At 44.4% G+C, this 18,410-nt stretch overlaps 4 protein-coding genes across 9 annotated transcripts in view; 2 read left to right on the top strand and 2 right to left on the bottom strand.

Annotated features, from left to right (window-relative positions):
* Window positions 1-11,549, top strand: part of LOC111079214 (restin homolog) — a 31,691-nt gene extending 20,142 nt beyond the window's left edge. The window contains exons 6-18 of one of the 5 annotated variants that reach the window (XM_022374313.2): window positions 848-1,003; window positions 1,068-1,280; window positions 1,355-1,520; window positions 1,598-1,775; window positions 2,002-2,064; window positions 3,371-3,481; window positions 6,484-6,594; window positions 7,502-7,568; window positions 7,633-8,957; window positions 9,015-10,802; window positions 10,865-10,995; window positions 11,071-11,285; window positions 11,361-11,549. In XM_022374313.2, the coding sequence (XP_022230005.2) occupies window positions 848-1,003; window positions 1,068-1,280; window positions 1,355-1,520; window positions 1,598-1,775; window positions 2,002-2,064; window positions 3,371-3,481; window positions 6,484-6,594; window positions 7,502-7,568; window positions 7,633-8,957; window positions 9,015-10,802; window positions 10,865-10,995; window positions 11,071-11,285; window positions 11,361-11,407 (4,571 nt within the window). In that variant the 3' untranslated portion in view covers window positions 11,408-11,549. Of the gene's footprint in view, window positions 1-847; window positions 1,004-1,067; window positions 1,281-1,354; window positions 1,521-1,597; window positions 1,776-2,001; window positions 2,065-3,370; window positions 3,482-5,753; window positions 6,401-6,483; window positions 6,595-7,501; window positions 7,569-7,632; window positions 8,958-9,014; window positions 10,803-10,864; window positions 10,996-11,070; window positions 11,286-11,360 lie in introns of those variants that run through there. The other 4 variants (XM_022374327.2, XM_022374319.2, XM_022374343.2 and 1 more) reach the window with 4 other exon arrangements.
* A 191-nt stretch (window positions 11,550-11,740) lies between these two features.
* LOC111079265 (DNA-directed RNA polymerase II subunit RPB11) lies at window positions 11,741-13,186 on the bottom strand. The gene is made up of 4 exons (XM_022374382.2): window positions 13,033-13,186; window positions 12,881-12,970; window positions 12,644-12,818; window positions 11,741-11,832 (listed from the first exon to the last, which is right to left on the bottom strand). Exons 1-4 carry the CDS (start codon window positions 13,083-13,085, stop codon window positions 11,797-11,799), a joined length of 354 nt encoding a protein of 117 aa, XP_022230074.1. The 5' UTR covers window positions 13,086-13,186; the 3' UTR covers window positions 11,741-11,796.
* A 618-nt stretch (window positions 13,187-13,804) lies between these two features.
* On the top strand, window positions 13,805-14,317 carry LOC111079275 (heat shock factor-binding protein 1). Its single transcript, XM_022374392.2, has 2 exons — window positions 13,805-14,038; window positions 14,114-14,317. The coding sequence occupies exons 1-2, from the start codon at window positions 13,940-13,942 to the stop codon at window positions 14,267-14,269; spliced, it is 255 nt and encodes an 84-aa protein (XP_022230084.1). The 5' UTR covers window positions 13,805-13,939; the 3' UTR covers window positions 14,270-14,317.
* Window positions 14,318-14,819: 502 nt separating this feature from the next.
* LOC111079240 (protein FAM92A) lies at window positions 14,820-16,466 on the bottom strand. 2 transcript variants are annotated; one of them, XM_022374356.2, is made up of 6 exons: window positions 16,451-16,466; window positions 16,233-16,392; window positions 16,008-16,167; window positions 15,800-15,940; window positions 15,259-15,744; window positions 14,820-15,202 (listed from the first exon to the last, which is right to left on the bottom strand). In XM_022374356.2, exons 2-6 carry the CDS (start codon window positions 16,370-16,372, stop codon window positions 14,957-14,959), a joined length of 1,173 nt encoding a protein of 390 aa, XP_022230048.1. In that variant the 5' UTR covers window positions 16,373-16,392; window positions 16,451-16,466; the 3' UTR covers window positions 14,820-14,956. The 2 variants fall into 2 exon arrangements, with proteins under 2 accessions (XP_022230048.1, XP_041450759.1); XM_041594825.1 differs by lacking the exon at window positions 16,451-16,466 and having other exon boundaries at window positions 15,259-15,741; window positions 16,233-16,422.
* Between the last annotated feature and the right edge of the window lie 1,944 nt (window positions 16,467-18,410).

Below are 18,410 nucleotides of genomic sequence, written 5' to 3'. Positions count from 1 at the left end.
AGACGAATCTTAAACTACGCTTAATAATCGTGAATAAAATTTATTTCGATTTTTCAGAGATTTTTAAAGTTTTTAAAGAATACCCTTAAAAAGTTTGACAGTTTAAGTTTAGAGGTTAAAGCATTAATTGAATTAAAATAATATTTCACAGGGGGAATAGCACTTTGGAAATTCTTAACTGATTTCCTGCAACTCGGAACTTAAACTTAAAACGCAAGCAGCAATTTGAAGCGCAGCTCGAGTGCAGCAAACATTATAAACAATTTGCCACAACTAATAGTGGGAGCATGGTGGGTGGAAATGGATGGGGGATGGGGGATATTGGAGGTGGATGCATGGAAAACCAGCAACGGAATAAACCAGTCAGACTTGTTGTTGCTGTTGCTGCTGACTTCATAGCATGCAATTTTATTTTTACTTTTATTTGATTTCTGTCTGTAATGTAATTTTCCACTTAATGGTTTTTTCCCCCCCCAACCCTAGAAGCACAATAGATAAATGGGCATTAAAAATAAATTAAATTTTAGAATTGTTCCCCCCATGTGTAGACTTGGAAACTGAATATTGAGCAGCTTGAAAATGTCAAGTTTACACAGCTAGAACTAGTCGTTTATGCGGGGGATCGTCGAGATCTGTCAAATCTGTCGAACTGTGCCTGTGAATGGTTTTCCATTGAGCACGAGAGCATATGCAAATTGCATCATGACATCATGCCATCATGCCAATGTAGAACATACTTCATTCTCTTACTAGTAGAGGCTAGATGGCAGCCAATTTTTAACTGGTTGTGACTGTGATTGATGACTCCGGGTATAATAATCATGAACGTCCCACTCTCCTCGAACAGATCACAACAGTGCCGTGCTGACAGCCAACACCGAACAGTTTATCATCGGCCAGAAGGTATGGGTTGGTGGACTCCGTTCCGGACAGATAGCCTACATCGGCGAGACACACTTTGCACCCGGCGACTGGGCGGGCATTGTCCTGGACGAGCCAAATGGTAAGTTAGCCTGGGGATATATTCCCCTCGAAAGTTCCTGCCTTAATTTCAGCTTTTCCGACAGGTAAAAACGATGGCTGTGTGTCGGGCAAGCGGTACTTCCAGTGCGAGCCCAAACGTGGCATCTTCTCGCGCCTCACGCGTCTCACGGTGTACCCCATGTCCGGGGCACATACGCCCACATCGCCCTTGGCCAAGTACTCACCGGAACGTTCGCGCACAGTGTCGCCAACGGCCAGCATTCGTAGCTCCATGATGCGCAGTCCTGGCATAGGCAGTAAGTGGGCCGGGCAAATGGCAGTGGAAATCGATCCGGAAGCTAACTAATTTTGTTGTTTTAACTACCCGCAGAGAACGGCATGGCTGTGGGCGATCGTGTGATTGTCTCATCGGGCTTTGGCAGTCGTCCGGGCATCCTACGATATCTGGGCGAGACATCGTTCGCACCCGGCAATTGGTGTGGCGTGGAGTTGGACGATGCCAGCGGAAAGAACGATGGTGCTGTAGATGGTATAAGGTATAACCAAAGACAAACCGCCAGGGCTAAACCCTTTGAGATATTAATGCAAGAGTTTTGCTGTAATCCCCACACAGATACTTTGAGTGCAAGCCCAAGTTTGGGGTGTTTGTGCCCATTGCCAAGGTGTCCCTGTCGCCGTCGTCGAAGAAGTCGCGTTTGTCGCGTGCCGGTTCCCGGGAATCCCTCACATCGATCGGCACCATGAACAGCATTGCCACCACAAATACGTCGCGCATGCGCATGAATGCTCAGGTATAAGGCGGAGCCAAGACCCCCCCCCACACCCCCACACACCCTCTTCAATAAGATAAAAACACAACACAAAAAAAAACACACAATTACCGTTTACAGTTGGTTCTATTTTGTTACCTTTTGTTAATTTATTTAATCGTTAATTTAATCCTTGTTCTAATTGATTCTCTGGTACTAACGCGTTCACATTTTAATCGCAATCCCACATGTTCCACTCCGTTCGTAGCAGCGCAAGTCGAGCACGCCCAGACCCATTGTCACGACGCCGAAAAGCCAATTTTCCATGCAGGTATGCTAATCAACAACAAAACTACGCCAAACTGCTACAACAATGTGTGCCTGGTGTTCGCTGTTAGTCCCTTCCCTATCCTCCCTTTTTTTTTTTTTGGTTTGCATGTACTCTGTTAGTTAACAGTGTGCATTGCTGTACTAGCTGTTAGTTTACAGTGTGCACTGCTGTACTAGCTGTTAGTTGGCTTTCTAACCCGTTAACGTCTGTCAGGGTATCCCCTTTTTGGTTACGGAAGTTATACTCTATTGAGATTGCAGTGTTCGGTATTTTGGTATAATAAATAAGATATATTTTAGGGTTATTTTTTGTAGGTTTTTAATACATCCATTTTGATTGGAAAAAGCATAAACTATATTTAAAAAAAAACCATGAAGGTACCAATATTTTGCATACATTTACGGTTGTAAATCTTTTTAAATTCAGAAAATTTTTTTATTTTTATTAAGTTAATTTAATAGTTCTGAAATTTTTTTTTTTCATAAATAAATAAATTTTCATAAATTTTCATAAAACTGGTAACTTTTTTTAGGTTTCTCCCAATATTTTTTTGGATTTTTAAATTATTTTATTTTTTATATTTTTTTATTTTATTTTTTTCTTAAATTTGGACAGATTTTTAATTTTTTGATAATTTTTAAATATTCCCAAGCAGACGTTAACGGGTTAAGCATTCTTATATTTTCCAATTCTGTGTATATGTATTTGTGGTTTAATCCTTAGCAATTAAGCGTACAACTAACATGAGATACTAACACACACTCACACACACACACACCCACACAACAAAAAATATGTAAATTAATAATAAATTTGTATATGCCTATATATATGTATATTCCATATGTTTTTCCTATGCTATTTATGTGTACGATTTTGGTTGATTTTATTCCACTATAAATATACCTACATTTTTTTTATTGCATATCAAATAAAACAAAACAAAAATATATTTTATATTCAAATATTTTTCCTGCACGCTTTTGCTGTTGAAATGTTGATCGTTTGATGTTGTTCTTTGCATGTATTTGTGTGTGTTACAATGTCAACGGTAAAAGGTAAAGCAAAACAAACAAACAAACGACACACCCTGTGCTCTCTGCTAAATATGTTGCACCCTGTACATACACCCAAAACACACCCGCACACACACATGCCTTATCTGTGCTCTCTTCTAGCTTTACTCTCTCCTCTCTCTCTCTCTCACTCTGTGTGATTTTGTAACTGTGTCCACGAGCGTGTCTCATAAGCTTGCTTTGTGCTCTCTTTTTCTTTGTGTTCTCTCTCTCCCAACGCTAACCTAAAGGACCTGCTGCGCGAGAAGCAACAGCATGTGGAACAGCTGATGGTGGAGCGCGAGCTGGATCGCGAGGACTCACAGAACCAGGCGCTGCAGCTGCAGAAGAACATCAACGAGGTAATTATCTTCACCGATACCATGTACACGCCGCTGCCCTATGCGGATCGCAGTCGCCCTTATCGGCCCAATCAGCACAAGATCAAGAAGCAGCAGCAAGAACAACGACATCATATTTGGGAGCCAACAACCCTAAGCAGCAGCATTACAACTAAAACAACAACTATTCCAACAACAAAAACAACATTATCCACAGCAAGGCAGCCATTACAACAACAGCAACAGCAACAGCAACAACAGCAACAGCAACAGCAACAGAAGACAAAAACGAAGAAAGTTTGGTTTTGCGATAAAAAGAAACTTTTTCCAGTTGGCTGAAGCCCCTGAGCTGAGCGGCGCTCTGCCAAGTCAATGTTTGCTCAGTCATTTGTGCAAAAAGCGTTGCTTCTCAATTAATTTTGTGTGTATTTTGTTGCATTGCACTCACCGTTTTTTTTTTTGGGGCTGTTCATTTTGTTGTTGGAATGCAATATTTAATTCCCAAAGCTGCAAGAAGAAGCAGTCAGTCAGTCATCTCCCTAATGCACACACCCACCCACGCACGCACGCACATACCACCACACATGGCATCCAAAAAGTGGAATGCAATCCACAACATCCAGGATGATATTGGGCCACATGATACACTTTCCATCGATGTTAATTTTGTTCCATGTGCTCTCTTTTCGCATGGCATTTTACCGGTTTAAGTTTTCAATTAGCATCTGTGGAAATTGTATAATGTCTGGCCCGTTTAATTTTGTTGGTTTTCTCGTTTACTCTGTCTCTGTCTCCCCCTCCTATCCTTCTGTTTGTCTTGATTTTTGTTGTCTTGTGTTTTGTCTTTGTTTGGTTTTTCCTTTTAAAATTAACTCTTTTTTCTTTTTGTTCACAGTTATGTTTTTTTATTATGACGTCTCATTGTCTGGTTTATTGTTGTTGTTAATTTAACACTTAATTTTTGACACGTTTTATTTTTGGTATGCGTAACCCCCAGAAAAGCCACAAAAGTCATCCCAAAATTGTCAGTCATTTTCTACGCTCCCCCAGAATGATTCATACCCAAACCGAACTAACTTCAAAGTACTGAGAACAGTGCAAAATTTCACAGGTCTAACCAGGCATGCGGTTGGGGGGTGGGCCTAATTGAGGCGGTTCAACAGTATTTAACCTGGTCAAAAAGTCAAGCTAACCATGGGTTAAGGTTATTAGGAGAATCCATTTGTGGAATCCAATACAGTGCGTTTCAATACTAGTATAAGCAAACAAATTAGATTTTCAACCTTTTTTTTTAATATAAAAGAAAAAATCTTTTGGATAGTTTTGAACGCATAACAAAAATTTTTGTTCTAACAGTTTGTGCTGGCGCAAATTATTTCCCTTTAATCAAATCATGCTAGATTTTATTTAAAAAAAAATATTAGTTACAAAATACGCAATTAAAAATGCCCGAATAATACTATTTTTATTCATACACATTCAAAGATTTGACTTGCATCTCAAATAACGGTTAAGTAATATTCATATTTGCTCAATTTTACTATATATATCCGTGTATAATAATTCCTTAAAAATCCCAAAGAAATTTATCATTTTACATCGAGAACTTTTACGAGTTCAGCTCCGCTCAGACACACACACACCGCTCAAAGCAAACTTTACCCTTCAATTATCATTGACACTTTATAGAAAATAAACAAACAAAAAATATTTTATTTGCAATAAATTTTAGCACCTTTTTGCACTTTTTGGGTTAAGCCTACAGTGCGTTTCAAAGCGTAAAGACATGTACATAAATGAAAGAAAATTTCAGCTTGAAAATTCGCATTAAAATATTTAATTTTAAAATTATATTTTTGACTCCACTGTCCACTGTGTGTCATGATTTTGAAACGCACTGTACAATACACTAAATATAATTGTATTATTTCTGCAACTGCTTTTGGGGCTATCTGTTTGTTCTGTTGCCGACTGGCAATCTTTTTTTTTTATTGACGATGAATCAGTTTTTTGTGCTTTCTGTTTGGTTTCGTATTGAAATAAATTGTTTGTGATTGTTCTTTTGATATTTTGTGGTGAGACTTTTCAATTTGTTAGTTGAGTGTTAAATTAGCAACAAAATTTTCCCACCCACCCACACTCCTCCGCATACCCTTCGATCCCTGCCACTATCTCTATTCATATTCTTTACCCTTTTTAACGCAAAACCAAATGAAATCTGAAAAGAAAAAATTCCCCCCGGGAAAAATTGAAATTCTGTTTGCACAAAACTATTTTTGTATGATTTTTATAGCAAATACTGATCGAGGCGGATCGCTGGAGACGCCTCATAGCGAAGCACAGCATCCGGGTGTCCGATCTGCGACGCGAGTTCCGTGGCTGGTCGGGCAAGCACGAGAGGCACTGCATCCTGCACAGTGTCCTCACACCGCTGCGCATCAAGTAGATCATCAAGGAGAGAGAGGACGATGGAATGGGGACAGTGCTCAAACGGTTCGATGAACGGTGGATGAATGATTCTCGCGAATGGGAAACGGAAGACAATGCTGAAGAAGTCTGCACACAGCGTTTTATGCTGAAACAACCAAATAAAAGAAATGAAAATATATCTACGAGATCTTCAAAATACACAAATGAAAAAACAAAAAAGAAAACACGAAAAAGCCAAGCAATATAAAAAACCAAATTGAATTTCCCCCTTTAGAAAAGGTTTATTTGGCTACAAAAAAAAAAAACAAAGAGATGAAATCTATGAAAAAAAATTGTTGTGGAAAAAGATGGAAATGAATATTTGTCGAAACATTTTGATTATTTTGTACGAAAGCGAATTTTTCTTGCTGTTGGTTTAGTTGTACGATAAATACGATATATATACACTTACGATATACACACTTACGATACGATATGATGAGAAATACATTAACAAATATGCAAAATACCCTTTTGATACCCTTTCGAATGTTGTTTTATTCATTCTTTTTTTTTTGATTGCTAATTCCGATTTACCCTCGATCCTCCCGCAGCTAAAGTCCAGAATTGTTCAATTGGAGTCGCAATTGGGCGACGAGCGCAAGAGATCGGAGGACTTACAGTTCTCAATAGATGAGGCCCAGTCCTGTGGCGATGAATATAATGTAAGAAATTGTCGAGCGAAAGAAAAAGTTGTGGCTGCAAAATGTACATTGACTATGGCTGGGCAGGGGATTGGCCAGAGATCTTGAAAATTCTGTATTAAATGCTCTTTGATGAGGGAATTCAGGCTCCTACACGCATGCAAAATAATGTTCAAGATTTGATGGATTGCATAGATGTATTTAAGGGACTGCGAATACAGAATTAAGTATAAAGGTTTTATTTCTTGTTCAATATTATCTATTTTAATTTAATTTACTCGCAAAGTATGTCAGCATTTTTGCCATTTATTCACTAAATTTTAGTGACACTGCTGCTATGGCTTTGATGGCATTATATTAGTGGTCTCGGCATGGTCCTAGCTCTTGGGCATAGGTAAGGGGTGTCTGCTCTTTGCTACAGCTAGCAAGAAAATCTGCCAGCTTCGTGATCGAAAAATAATGTTGCCTTGGTGCCGAGCTGATGTTAGCCCCTGAATGCCACAATTTTTTTTAATCTAAAAGTATGCAATAAAAAAAAATATACTAGACAATATCCAAGCGAAAGTGATTAGGGGTTGGGGAGAGAGAAGCCAAAGGCCCAGCCAATTTAAGTTTAAAATAGATAGGGAATATGGTAGAATTATGGTAGAATAAAAATTAAATCAAGTATCAGTGGATATAGTCAGAGGGGTATTAAGTCAGTGGGTTTCTAAAGAAGAGTTTCAAGCTGAAATCCATTAAGAAAACACAAAGATATGCGAGCTATTTCTACTTAATTATTTGGGGGACTTACCAAGGTTCGATTTAAGCCTGGAATTCCATTAAGAATTCCGCTCAAAGCCAAGTCAATGCACATTTGTAAGACAGCACTGCAGAAGCCACATCAAATGCATTAATTTCCCACCCTACCCTTCCTTCCCCACTGCAGGCTCAATCGCAGGTGTACAGGGAGAAAATCCACGATCTGGAATCGAAAATCACGAAGCTGGTTTCGGGTAAATATCCACAAATAAATACCCAAACAAAGCAAATACTTACAGTAGAATCTGCCCCACACAGCCACGCCCAGTCTGCAGAGCCTCCCAGCCCCCCAACAAGCAGCAGCAGCAGCAGCAGCAGAGGAGGAGGAGGAGAGCCCACTGCGTGAGGAGATCGCCCAACTGCAGGACAAGTTGAGGGCACAGCAGCAGGAGACTGAGGCGCGTCTGGCCGAGCAGCTGGAGGAGGAGCAGCGGCTGCGGGAGAACATCAAGTACCTGCAGGAGCAGAATGGCGTGCTCCAGGCAGAGCTGCTGGGCAAGGACGAGTCGCTGGAGAAGTTCTCGCTGTCGCAGAGCGGCATCGATAACCTGCGCCGCGAACTGGCCCTGCTCAAGGAGGACAACGAAAAGCAGGCGCAGCAGGCCCAGGCGGCCTTCGACGAGAAGTTGGCGGCCAAAACGGAGGAGCTGGCACGCGTGTCCGCGGAACTGCAGCAGCTGAAGAGTGCCGCCGATACGCTGGAGAGCCAGCGGGAAAACATGACCGACGAGTACGAGATTCTGCAGACGGAGCTGCGCATGCGGGACGAGCAGATCAAGGAGCAGGGCCAGCAGCTGGACGAGCTGAACACCCAACTGAATGTGCAGAAGGCGGACAACTGCGCCCTGGACGACATGATACGGCAGCAGAGGGCGAGCGCCGAAGAGGGAAGCGTTCAGCTGAAGCAGCGGCTCGATGTGCTCAACCAGGCCAACGAGACGGTGGAGCGGCACGAACAGCGTGTCCGGGAACTGGAGCAGCAGCTGGCCGAGGCGCGGCAACTGCTGGAACTGGAGAGGCCAAAGCAGGAGCAAAGTTTGACGGCCATCAAGCAGCTCGAGCAGGAGAAATCCACGGTGCAGGAGCAGCTGGCTGCCAAGCTGGCCGAGCTCGAGGGCTGCCACAATCAGCTTACGGAGCTGAAGCTCGCCAGCGAATCGATGGATCTGCAAAAGGACCAGAGCCTAAGCAAAGCCCAAGAGACGCTCTCACAGCTGACGCTGCAGCTGGAGCAAAAGTCGGAGGCATACGAGACGCTGCTGCTGAACTTTGCGGATCTGCGGAAAAGCCACGAGCTGATCCTCAACGAAAAGGAGCAGGAAGTGCAGTCGGCGCTGGCGCAGTCGAACCGCAACAAAGAGGCCCTCGATACGGTGGCAGGGGAGCTGAAGCGATTGCAGCAGCGTGTGGCCGACTCGGACGAGGAGGGCAGCATACAGTTTGCCAAGCTCGAGGAGAAGATCAGCGAGCTGAATGTGCAGGCGAGAATCACCCAAGCAAATCTCGTCGCCAGTCGGGCGGAGGTGGAGTCCAAAAACAGGCAGCTGGAGGCGGCAAATGCGGCCCTGGAGAAGATCAACCAGGTGAAGGAGCGCAGCGCACCCCCTAGCAACCATTTTTAAATGTCTCTTCTTTTGCAGGACTATGCGGCATCGCGTGCTGAGGCCTCCCAGCTGGAGGAAAGGCTCCAACAGCTCTCCGAGAAACTGCACTCCGAACTGCAGGCGGAGCGATCCTCGTCGAGTGAGTTTCACACCAAGCTCACCCAATTCAGCGAGCAGATGGCCAGCGGGCAGAAGGAGCTGACCAGCAAGGCCGATGCCTGGGCCCAGGAGATGCTGCAAAAGGAACGTGAGATGCAGAATCTGCGCCAGCAGCTGCACACCAGCCAAGAGGCTCTGGCCAAGCTGCAAGCCGAGGCCGAGCAACGGGAGGCGGCGCTGGCCGAGTCCGTCGAGCATTTGCAGCAGGAACTGGCCAGGGTGCGGGCGGATCAACAGCAGCTGAGCAGCGGCACACAGGCGACGATCGGGGAGCTGCAGGAGCGGCTGGAAATCACCAACACCGAACTGCAGCACAAGGAGAAAATGGCCGCGGAAGATGCGCAAAAGATCAGCGATCTGAAGACGCTTGTGGAGGCCATTCAGGTGGCCAATGCCAACATCTCGGCCACCAATGCGGAGCTGTCCACGGTGCTGGAGGTGCTGCAGGCCGAAAAGAGCGAAACTAATCACATTTTCGAGCTGTTCGAGATGGAGGCGGACATGAATGCCGAGCGACTGATCGAGAAGCTGACGGGCATGAAGGAGGAGCTGAAGCAGACGCACCAGCAGCACGAGGCGGGGCAGAAGAGGTACGAGGAACTCGAACTGCAGCTGCAGCAACTGCAGCAGAGTGATCAGCAATCGCAGTCAGCGTCGCTGGCGGCCACAGAGCAACTGCATCAGCAGGCCCAGGCAAACGCAGAGCTGCAGAAAACGCTCGAGGAAAAGCAGCAGCTCATCGCCGACCTGCAGGCAAAACTACTGGCAGCCGAGGAGCAGTTGAGCGCGCAAAGGAACTCCATTAGGGAGTCGCAAGAGCAGTTGGAAAAGGATCAGCAGGCGCTGAGCAGGTTCCAGGCGGATGTCGTCAAGTCCGTGGACGCACTGCAGCAGATGCAGCAGGCCAATGAGGAACTGGTGGCTACGCTGGCCAAGAAGGAGACGCTGGTTAAAGATCTGGAGGCGAAACTGGCCGAAATCACCGTCCGGCTGGACACCCAACAGGCTGCGTACCAGGAATGCCTGCTGGAAATTGAAAACAGCCAGCAAATGAAGGCCGTTCAACAGGCGGAATGTCTCACCACCATAGAGCAGCGCAATCAGCTGCAAAAAGCCGCGAAAGAGCAGCAAGAGGCCCTCAATCAGAGGGAAAATACCGTCAAGGAGTTGCAGCAGGAACTTAAGGATACCAAAACCCAGTGGGACAGTCAAAGAGTTGCCCTCGACGAGCTGCAGGATAAGCTGGAGCAGGCGCAGCTCAAGGAGCGGCATGTCCAAGAGGAGGCGCTCAAAGCAGCCGAGCAGCTGCATCAACTGCAGCAGGCCAACGAGGCGCTGCAAGCATCGGTCCAGCAGAAGCAAGGCCTGCTGGAGAAGGGCAACGAATTCGATGCGCAGCTCTCGGAGTACCAGAAAGTCATCGATGAAATGGACGACTCGGCCAAGGGCAAGTCCGTGGAGGTGGCAGAGCTGCAGGAAAGAGTCCACGAACTGGAGGCAGCGCTGCACCAGGCCAAGGAGTGCCAAAAGACAGCGAGCCTGGAGTCCAAGCAGCTCAGTCGACAGCTGGAGACCATTGAAGGGGAAAAGTCGCGCGAGATTGTGGCACTGAGGGCGCAGGTTAATGGCGCGTCGCCCAGGGTGACAGTCGGTGATAATGCAGAGGTCTGTATCTCTTAGATACTCCAATTAAAATATATATATATTTATTTGAATATCCATTGCAGTCGCTGGACACGGAAACCTCGCTGGCCAAGATCAATTTCCTGAACTCCATCATTGCGGACATGAAGCAGAAGAACGATGCGCTGATGGCCAAGGTGCAGACGCTGGAAACCCTGCCAATGGATTTCACACAGTGAGTGTTGCCCCCTGCCGCTCAACTTTGGCTTTATGCTCTATAAAATTGTTCTCTTTGCTTGCTTTTGCCCAGACCCCGAGCCTTTGATATGCTGACCAAGCGCAAGCCGGCGCCGCGTCTCTTTTGCGATATTTGTGATGAATTCGACAAGCACGAGACGGAGGACTGTCCGCTGCAGGCTGGTGACGAACGCGATGACTCGCCGCCGCCGTCCTGGGAACGAAACAATAATGAGAACAAGGAACGCAAGCTGCCGGCACCCAGGAAATACTGCGATAAATGCGAGGGTGAGTCGCCCACACAAAGGGGGAAATCTAATGAAACTTTTGGAATTAATGCAACTGTCTCTTTACCTTTTTTAGTGTTTGGTCACGACAGCAGCGAATGCGCCGATGAAGATACCTATTAGTCCGTAGAACAATTTCCAACATCCATTCAACTGTTTTGTTTTCGCACCTGGCGATAACTTTTACCTCAGCAGCAGAAGAGCTTCACAGTTGCCTCTGTCTCTGCCCGTCTCTGGCTTTGGCTTTGGCTCCGCTAACACTAAACACTAAACACTAGCAAACATTCTCTTTTTATTTTTGAATTGTGATGTTGCGTTTTGTATCTAAATTTTAATTTGTTTATATTTATTCTAAATACTACTACGATTAGTGCAAATCGCTTTGGTTGTTTCCTAAATTTGTTTTGAGTGTATAAATAAATTTGTTTTAATGTGAAAGCGCAGACTGTCGAAATTGATTGGTCTTTTTTTTATTGTTTATTGCTAAAAGGTACATTCCAAACAGGCTACAACTAATCGCCGCCCTCCTTCTTCTCCTTGATGGCATCCTGGAAGAGAATATCAAATATATTACTTGTTTGTTTTTGTGGATTTTTTGTACGTAATTAATTGAATTTACGTAAGGGGCACAGCACAGTTCTGCAATTAATAGCTTTTATACAAAGATTATCAGAAATTATCTGATATGTATTTATTTTGACCATGCTAACTAAATAGAGCCTGAACTGAGTAGAAGCAGCATTTATACAAAATAAAAAACAGCAGACAAATTACTGAATATTGGGACCTCCAGCACGAACCAGTCGAAAAGTGTTTTTTTCTTAATTATAATTCAAGCAATGGTTAAATTTATAGAGACAGTCCCCCACTTATCCGGCCTTGAAAACTAGAGACTTCTTTTTCGCGGGCTTTCTCACAGACTTTTCAGACCTGTCGGAAACCAGATCAGGGTTATTTTCGGAGTATATTTAAGCCACCGAATGATGGGACTGACTGTAAAATGCAGCGGCATAGGCAGAAAGAAAGGCACTAGCCCATGCGGCAGCACAATTGACCTGTTAAAGCAGGTTCTATTCTCTCTTTCTCTCTGTCTAGTGCCCTTAACTTAACCTAAACTGTATTGACAAACGGCAAATAAATGAAAGCTCCAATCAACGGAAATTGCATATAAATTACCACAACTTGTGCACCGCAAACTGCAATAATTGATTAGCTACGAGTCGTACAATAAGCTCCCGGATTTAACCCTGCTATGTAGATAAAGGTCAACACCCATAAAGATCTACGCTCCTGTAGACGCTAAACATGTTCCCTATGCCACCCTTTAACTCCACAAACACCTGGGATGCCAAAACTCACTTTAAAACGCTCCTCAAAAAGCGAGAGCTCGGCCAGCAGATCGGTAATGGCATTCATGAAGGCTTCTTGCGGCGAATATTCGGCCGTGGTCTGGATGCGTATGACGAACTTGTGCTCCAGCGGATGCGGCACCTTGTAGCCGGCAAACAAGACATTCGGATCCTTCAGCAGCTGGCTGCAGCAAGTGAATATAAATTTTAGTTATGTTAAACAGGATGTCAGGATGGGTATACCGACTTGCGGATCATGTTGCCCAGAGTGTGATCCTCCTTGTTGATGGTGAAAATCGCGGCATTTGTAACTTTTGTGTCCAGCTCTTTGATGATTCTGCCGGCAACAACAAAATTGACTTACAGTTGTCCCTGCATTCGTTTTCCAAAGATACTCACTTTTTCTCGCCCTCGTACAGCAGAAACGACTCGAATGTGGGTGGCGCATTCATTTTAAATGTGTTTTTTGCTAGTTTTGAGTGAAATTTGTAATTTGTTTATGAAAAATGCGTGAAATCTTGTTGTTGTTGTTTTGACAGTGTGGCCAGTCACTGAAATAACGAAATAACAGATAGCGCCATTTTTCGATTGTCAAATTTCGATACCATTTTTCGACATCTATATTCGCTCACAAAAAAATGAGCATTGGATTCCAGCTGGAAAAAATCCCATACAGTTTGTGCTCAATTGGGACACTAACCATACAGTTTATACTGTATATACTGTATTTTTAGTGATTGGGAGAAGTGACTTTGCTCATTTTTATAATTTGTTTAGTACTTTGCGTATATATTTAGTATTTTACAGCATTTTTTCTCATCAGTGGTCTCTGTAGAATTTTAAATGAATATGTAGTTAATTTGTAGCACATGTGTAGTTAGTCGTGTAGTTACCATGTACGACATAAAATTTTTCATCAGAAGACCATCTCCTTTATTTGATAAAACCTTATATGTGAATAATTAAAATAGAAACGAGTAGTTATAATTAGCAAATCTTTTAGGAAATTGATTAGTTAATCGTAGAAAAAAATATTTTTAGCGCTGAGGGTCTGAGCTTGCTAGTAATATTAAGCCGAATATTAAAATCGAAGAATATCAATGCACAGCTTGTCGTGTCCGTCAGTATATTTACGGTATATTTTGATAATGACAAACACCTTGTGGCCACACTTATTTTCCGCCAAACAAAAAAACAGATAAAAAAAATTACCTTCGCAACCAAGCACCCGAGATAAGGTTTTTTCTACTTTTGTACAACTCCAAACTCAGAAGACACCAGCCAGCGGGACAGAGTGCCAACCAAGATGACCGAACTGCGGAATGACATGGACAGCGACTTGGACCAGAACTACTCGCTCAACAGCAACGCAGACCCCAAGAACATGCAGGAGCTGACCATATACGTGAGTAATTGTGGCATCCAAGACGTAGAATAGAAGAGCACCCAGTGAGTGATGCCCGCTTCGCCCCCTTATCAGGTACAAAATCTGTTGCAGAACGTGCAGGACAAGTTCCAAACGATGTCGGATCAGATAATTACGCGCATCGATGACATGGGCAACCGCATCGATGATCTGGAGAAGAGCATTGCGGATCTGATGAACCACGCTGGCATCGAGGGGCCGGTACAGTAGAAATGAGACGACCAAAGGTAGGCGTGGCCGCCCACCCATCACACCCATCACCCGGCCACGCCCATATCAAGTACATCGAACCATCGACACAACACTCCACGCAGCACTCAAATTTACAATTCGAAGGCTCTCACAATTCATTTAATCCCCCCCACACACCCCCAACACACACACACACACTCACAACTTGCTCTCAAAGATTTGCTCATCCAATTTATTGCATAGTTTTAAGTTGTCCACCCAACAACATCCAAGGAAGATCCTAATTTAATTAAAGTAATTACTTTGCGAGAGCAACGGGCATGTTTTAGAGCTAATTGCCATTTAGTTTCTATTTTAAATTATATACATTATTAAAAATACGCGAATTGTAATCCCCCCTTGGGGCTTCTCAGACTGCGGGCGGCTGTGTGGAGGACTTCGATTTAACAACGGTTACCAGGCGACCGGCAGCAGCGCTTCGGCCGGTCGAGCCGCGTCCTGGTCGCCGCCGCTTCACCTGCTGGAGAGAGAGAGGGGAGGGAGTGGTGGGCATAATGTGGATGCATAATTTTCAGCTGTTTATTTGTTTATTTCGAGTAAATAATGCAGATAAATGGGCCGTGACCAATGACTAGCGTATGCAAATGACTTGTTCTAGATCTAAGTGGTGATTGTCGATGGTGATTGGTGGGCGGGTGGGTGGTGCTAGTGCTGTGGCACTTGGAATTGCTTCTGCAGTCTTACATGCGTCGCGGCCACCGCCTTGAAGGGATGTTTAACGCTCTGTCTGATGGGTTTTAGGGGTGCCTCTTTGCTGCTTGCGGATCTGGACTTGACACCAAACACATTCTCCCTTGGCGTGGGCGGTGTGTCTTGGGCGGGCTCGCGTTCGTCGTCCGAGGCTGTGCCCGACTCTTCGTCCTCATCCTCCTCGCCACTCTGTTCAGTCTCCTACAGAATTGGGTGAGATATTATTTGCTGAAAATTCCCATTTGAGACTGGCAGACCTCTTCATCGTCATCCTCATCGTCCTGCTCCTCGTCATCCTGCTCATCAGTCTCTTCCTGCTCCTGCTGCTTGCTGGCATGGGCTATGCCCGCACCAGCCAGATTCTTGCTGCTGCGGGACAGCTTCTGATGCCGCTTCAGTGGACTGACCAGCTGCTCGTGATCCAGGCTGTCCATGGACTGCGAGCGCAGTCCCTTCTTCAGTGTGCCCTTGCGCGGCGCCGGCTCCTCTTTGGTTTTCATTAGCTTCTGAAACTCGAGAAAGTCGTCGCGCTCATCGATGCTGCTAATGTCAAAGTAGCTGGCGCTGAGCACTTCCAGGGCCTTGGTGTGCTGCTTCATGTTGATCAGGATAAAGTCGCACAGCAGCTGCTTGACGTCGCGCAGCTTGCGCTGCTCAAAGTTGCCGATTATATCGTCAATCTCTTTGTTCGTACGCGACACCTCCATCTTGGCCTTGAACAGCTCCGAGTCGGCGGCACTCTGCTGCGGATTATTAGAGCATTAATTGGGATAATTATGTGCTTATGGATCCACGCACATTGTTGGCCGCAAACTTGGACTTGATCTCCAGCATCTGGCGCTGGCGCAGCACCTCCTTGTCCCGTGCAATCACCGCCAGTCGTAGATTATCGCGCGTGGACTTGCACAGCTGATCAAACTGCGACATTTCATTGACAATCTGCGTGTGGGGGGGATGCAGTTGGGGCTGAGCGCATGAAATATGTAGGTTGCTGCACATGGCTTACCTTATGCTCCAGCCGATGCACATTGATGTCCATGTAGTCGCCCATTATGGTGACGGCATTGGTGAAGCTCTTTAGGCCAGCGGAAAGACTTTCGTTGATTTCCTCGTCATCCGCATAGCCCTTGACGCCCTTTGCCAGCTCATCGAACGCGTCGCGGTATCTGGCAAAGAGTAGAGACAATCTGTACACACTTCCAGTCCATAATTTTCTATCCATTTCACTTACTTGGCCATTTTTCTTGTCACCAAAGCGAATGCCGAACACATTTCCATTAGATGGCGTTCGGTCTGCGTTATTCGCTCATTTATAATCTTAATGCGGTCGTCCTTGGTGTTCAGAAACGACAATTTGCCACGGCGAAACATGCTGATATCTGATTCTGATTCTTTGTTAATTTGAATTTTATTATTTATTTTTTTTAGACGTCAAAATCAAAAACAATCCGTCGCCAAGCAACGCAGGGCTGCACAATTTTAAGTGTGACCGTGCCAAATTGGTTCGCAGCTTTTGTCGTCAGATGGCTCCTTTGCCAAATGCAGCTCTGTGTAGTAGTTGACATGTAAATAAATTCAAATTTCGAATTGGACAAAAACAGTTGTTTTTCCTTACATATTTTTTAAAAATAATGCAATAAATTATTTAATTTACGGGATTAATATATAAAGAAAAGGAGATTAATTTATGGGATTCAACTATGAAACAACGGTGAAAATCCGAAAACTGTATTAGAGTTTTCTCAATTCAGAAAATTCCATTTATTACCCACAATATCCATCTTGATATTGTATCAAAAAATTAACATCAAACCATTTTAAAATCGCAAACTGTAGTAAAATAGAATCATTTAATTATGGAGTACATTTTCGAAATCTATAAATATTTTGTTTTATTTGGAGAGTAAAAATCGTTCAGTTCTGCGCTGCTCTCATTTGCCGCTCATCAGTTGCGTTTCCAAGGTCAAGAGCACCATATCATAAATTGTGGGCAGTCGGGCGGGCAGCGTCAGGCCCTGACATGTTGCTATATTTAAATTCGAGAGGAACGCAGTTTTTTAATCCATGAGAAATACCAGAGGTTCCACGTTCCAAAACCAGACAGCCCACGACAACGGCATTAGTTTTTTTGTTTTTCTATTGTAACTAAATTAATACGGACTCAATTTCTTTTCATTCAAAAGCCTTGACAACAATTTGTCAATGTTGTCAGACCAAAATCTTGTTTTGGGGGTTTTTTTTTTTCAGCCACAAATCAACCACAAAAATGCCGTCTTAACAATTTGCACCAAAAATGGTAATTAATTTTAAATGCTTTTTCCCCACTTAAAGGCAAGATGCATTCAAACCAGTTGATACGAGAATACAATCGGCTTTAACAAAATAATAAAAAAAAAAAAACAACAACCGAAAGTGCAGTTAAAAGAGAATCCGGTTCGCGGTCTGCGTCGGGAATTACAAGTTCTAGAAGGTGGATGAAAGGAGGAGCAAAGCAACAGCTGTGGCGAAACAAGATCCCAATCTGGAAAAGAACTATAAAAGAGATCGGTGTGGCGGGGTGGCGGGGTGGAGACGCTGCCTCGGAGCGGATCTGAAGTGTTCATTGTCAGTCCAGGAACGTAGATGGCTTGGCGCGCGTTCCTTGTCGTCGTTGTCGTCGGCGCACTGCTTTGAATTTGTGATTTTTGTTTGTGTTTGGTCAAGGGATATGACCCACAGTCCATGTCGCCGGCGACATTCACTTTTGCTGCCACTGCCACGCCACGCCACGCCACTGACGTGTCAATGCATTCAACCATTTTAATTCATTTTGTGTAATTCCACAATACCCTAGGCAGAAGGGGGTATACCGGATCTAGTGGTGAGCCAGCCCATGTTTGAGCTTCCTTATTGGGATGTATAACTGATACTTTCTCATATGCCCTTACATTTTATTAATTTAAATAAACAGCATAAACAGTCTTCCCCTCTTTGTTTTTTTTTTCTTAATTAATTTTGTCACTTAAATTAAATTTCCAGTTTTACCTGCCCATCCCACTATCAGTCATCTCGCAGTCGATCAGTTTTGCCGACCATTCCTTCAGAAGACTTCTCCCGATCTCGCATCTGCCTTCCTTCTCAACGCGCTGCGCTCTCTTTATGCTGCGGACTGCGTGCGTTGGTATAAATGAAGCCAAATCCGTACGCATTCGTTTAGTCCGAAATCTCTCACAAGAGCCGGCGCACGGCAAAGAGATCGCGAGTGTTTGTTTGCCCCCCACGAAAAAACGAGTCCCCAGTTGAGGTTGAGGTCTTCCAACCACCTACAGAAATAACTGTATGACGACCGCGAGAAGCAACAGCAACAACAACTAAAAGTTTATGCAAATTTATTGCGAGTCTCGGTATGTGGATATAAGAGTGTGTGGTG

Source organism: Drosophila obscura, unplaced genomic scaffold, assembly GCF_018151105.1.
Source record: "Drosophila obscura isolate BZ-5 IFL unplaced genomic scaffold, ASM1815110v1 contig_37, whole genome shotgun sequence".
In the NCBI taxonomy this organism is placed as follows: Eukaryota; Metazoa; Arthropoda; class Insecta; order Diptera; family Drosophilidae; genus Drosophila; species Drosophila obscura.
The sequence above is the reverse complement of the archived record's forward strand: the minus strand, read 5'-3'. Positions and strand labels throughout refer to the sequence as shown.

Coding starts and splice junctions, on each gene's coding strand:
- LOC111079265 (XM_022374382.2), bottom strand. CDS start 13,085: ATGAATGCGCCACCCACATTCGAGTCGTTTCTGCTGTACGAGGGCGAG. Junction 12,819..12,880: donor CTGGGCAACATGATCCGCAA/GTCGGTATACCC, acceptor CACTTGCTGCAG/CCAGCTGCTGAAGGATCCGA. Junction 11,833..12,643: donor TTTTTGAGGAGCGTTTTAAA/GTGAGTTTTGGC, acceptor ATTCTCTTCCAG/GATGCCATCAAGGAGAAGAA.
- LOC111079275 (XM_022374392.2), top strand. CDS start 13,940: ATGACCGAACTGCGGAATGACATGGACAGCGACTTGGACCAGAACTAC. Junction 14,039..14,113: donor TGCAGGAGCTGACCATATAC/GTGAGTAATTGT, acceptor CCCCCTTATCAG/GTACAAAATCTGTTGCAGAA.
- LOC111079240 (XM_022374356.2), bottom strand. CDS start 16,372: ATGTTTCGCCGTGGCAAATTGTCGTTTCTGAACACCAAGGACGACCGC. Junction 16,168..16,232: donor GTGACAAGAAAAATGGCCAA/GTAAGTGAAATG, acceptor ACTCTTTGCCAG/ATACCGCGACGCGTTCGATG. Junction 15,745..15,799: donor CCAAGTTTGCGGCCAACAAT/GTGCGTGGATCC, acceptor AATAATCCGCAG/CAGAGTGCCGCCGACTCGGA.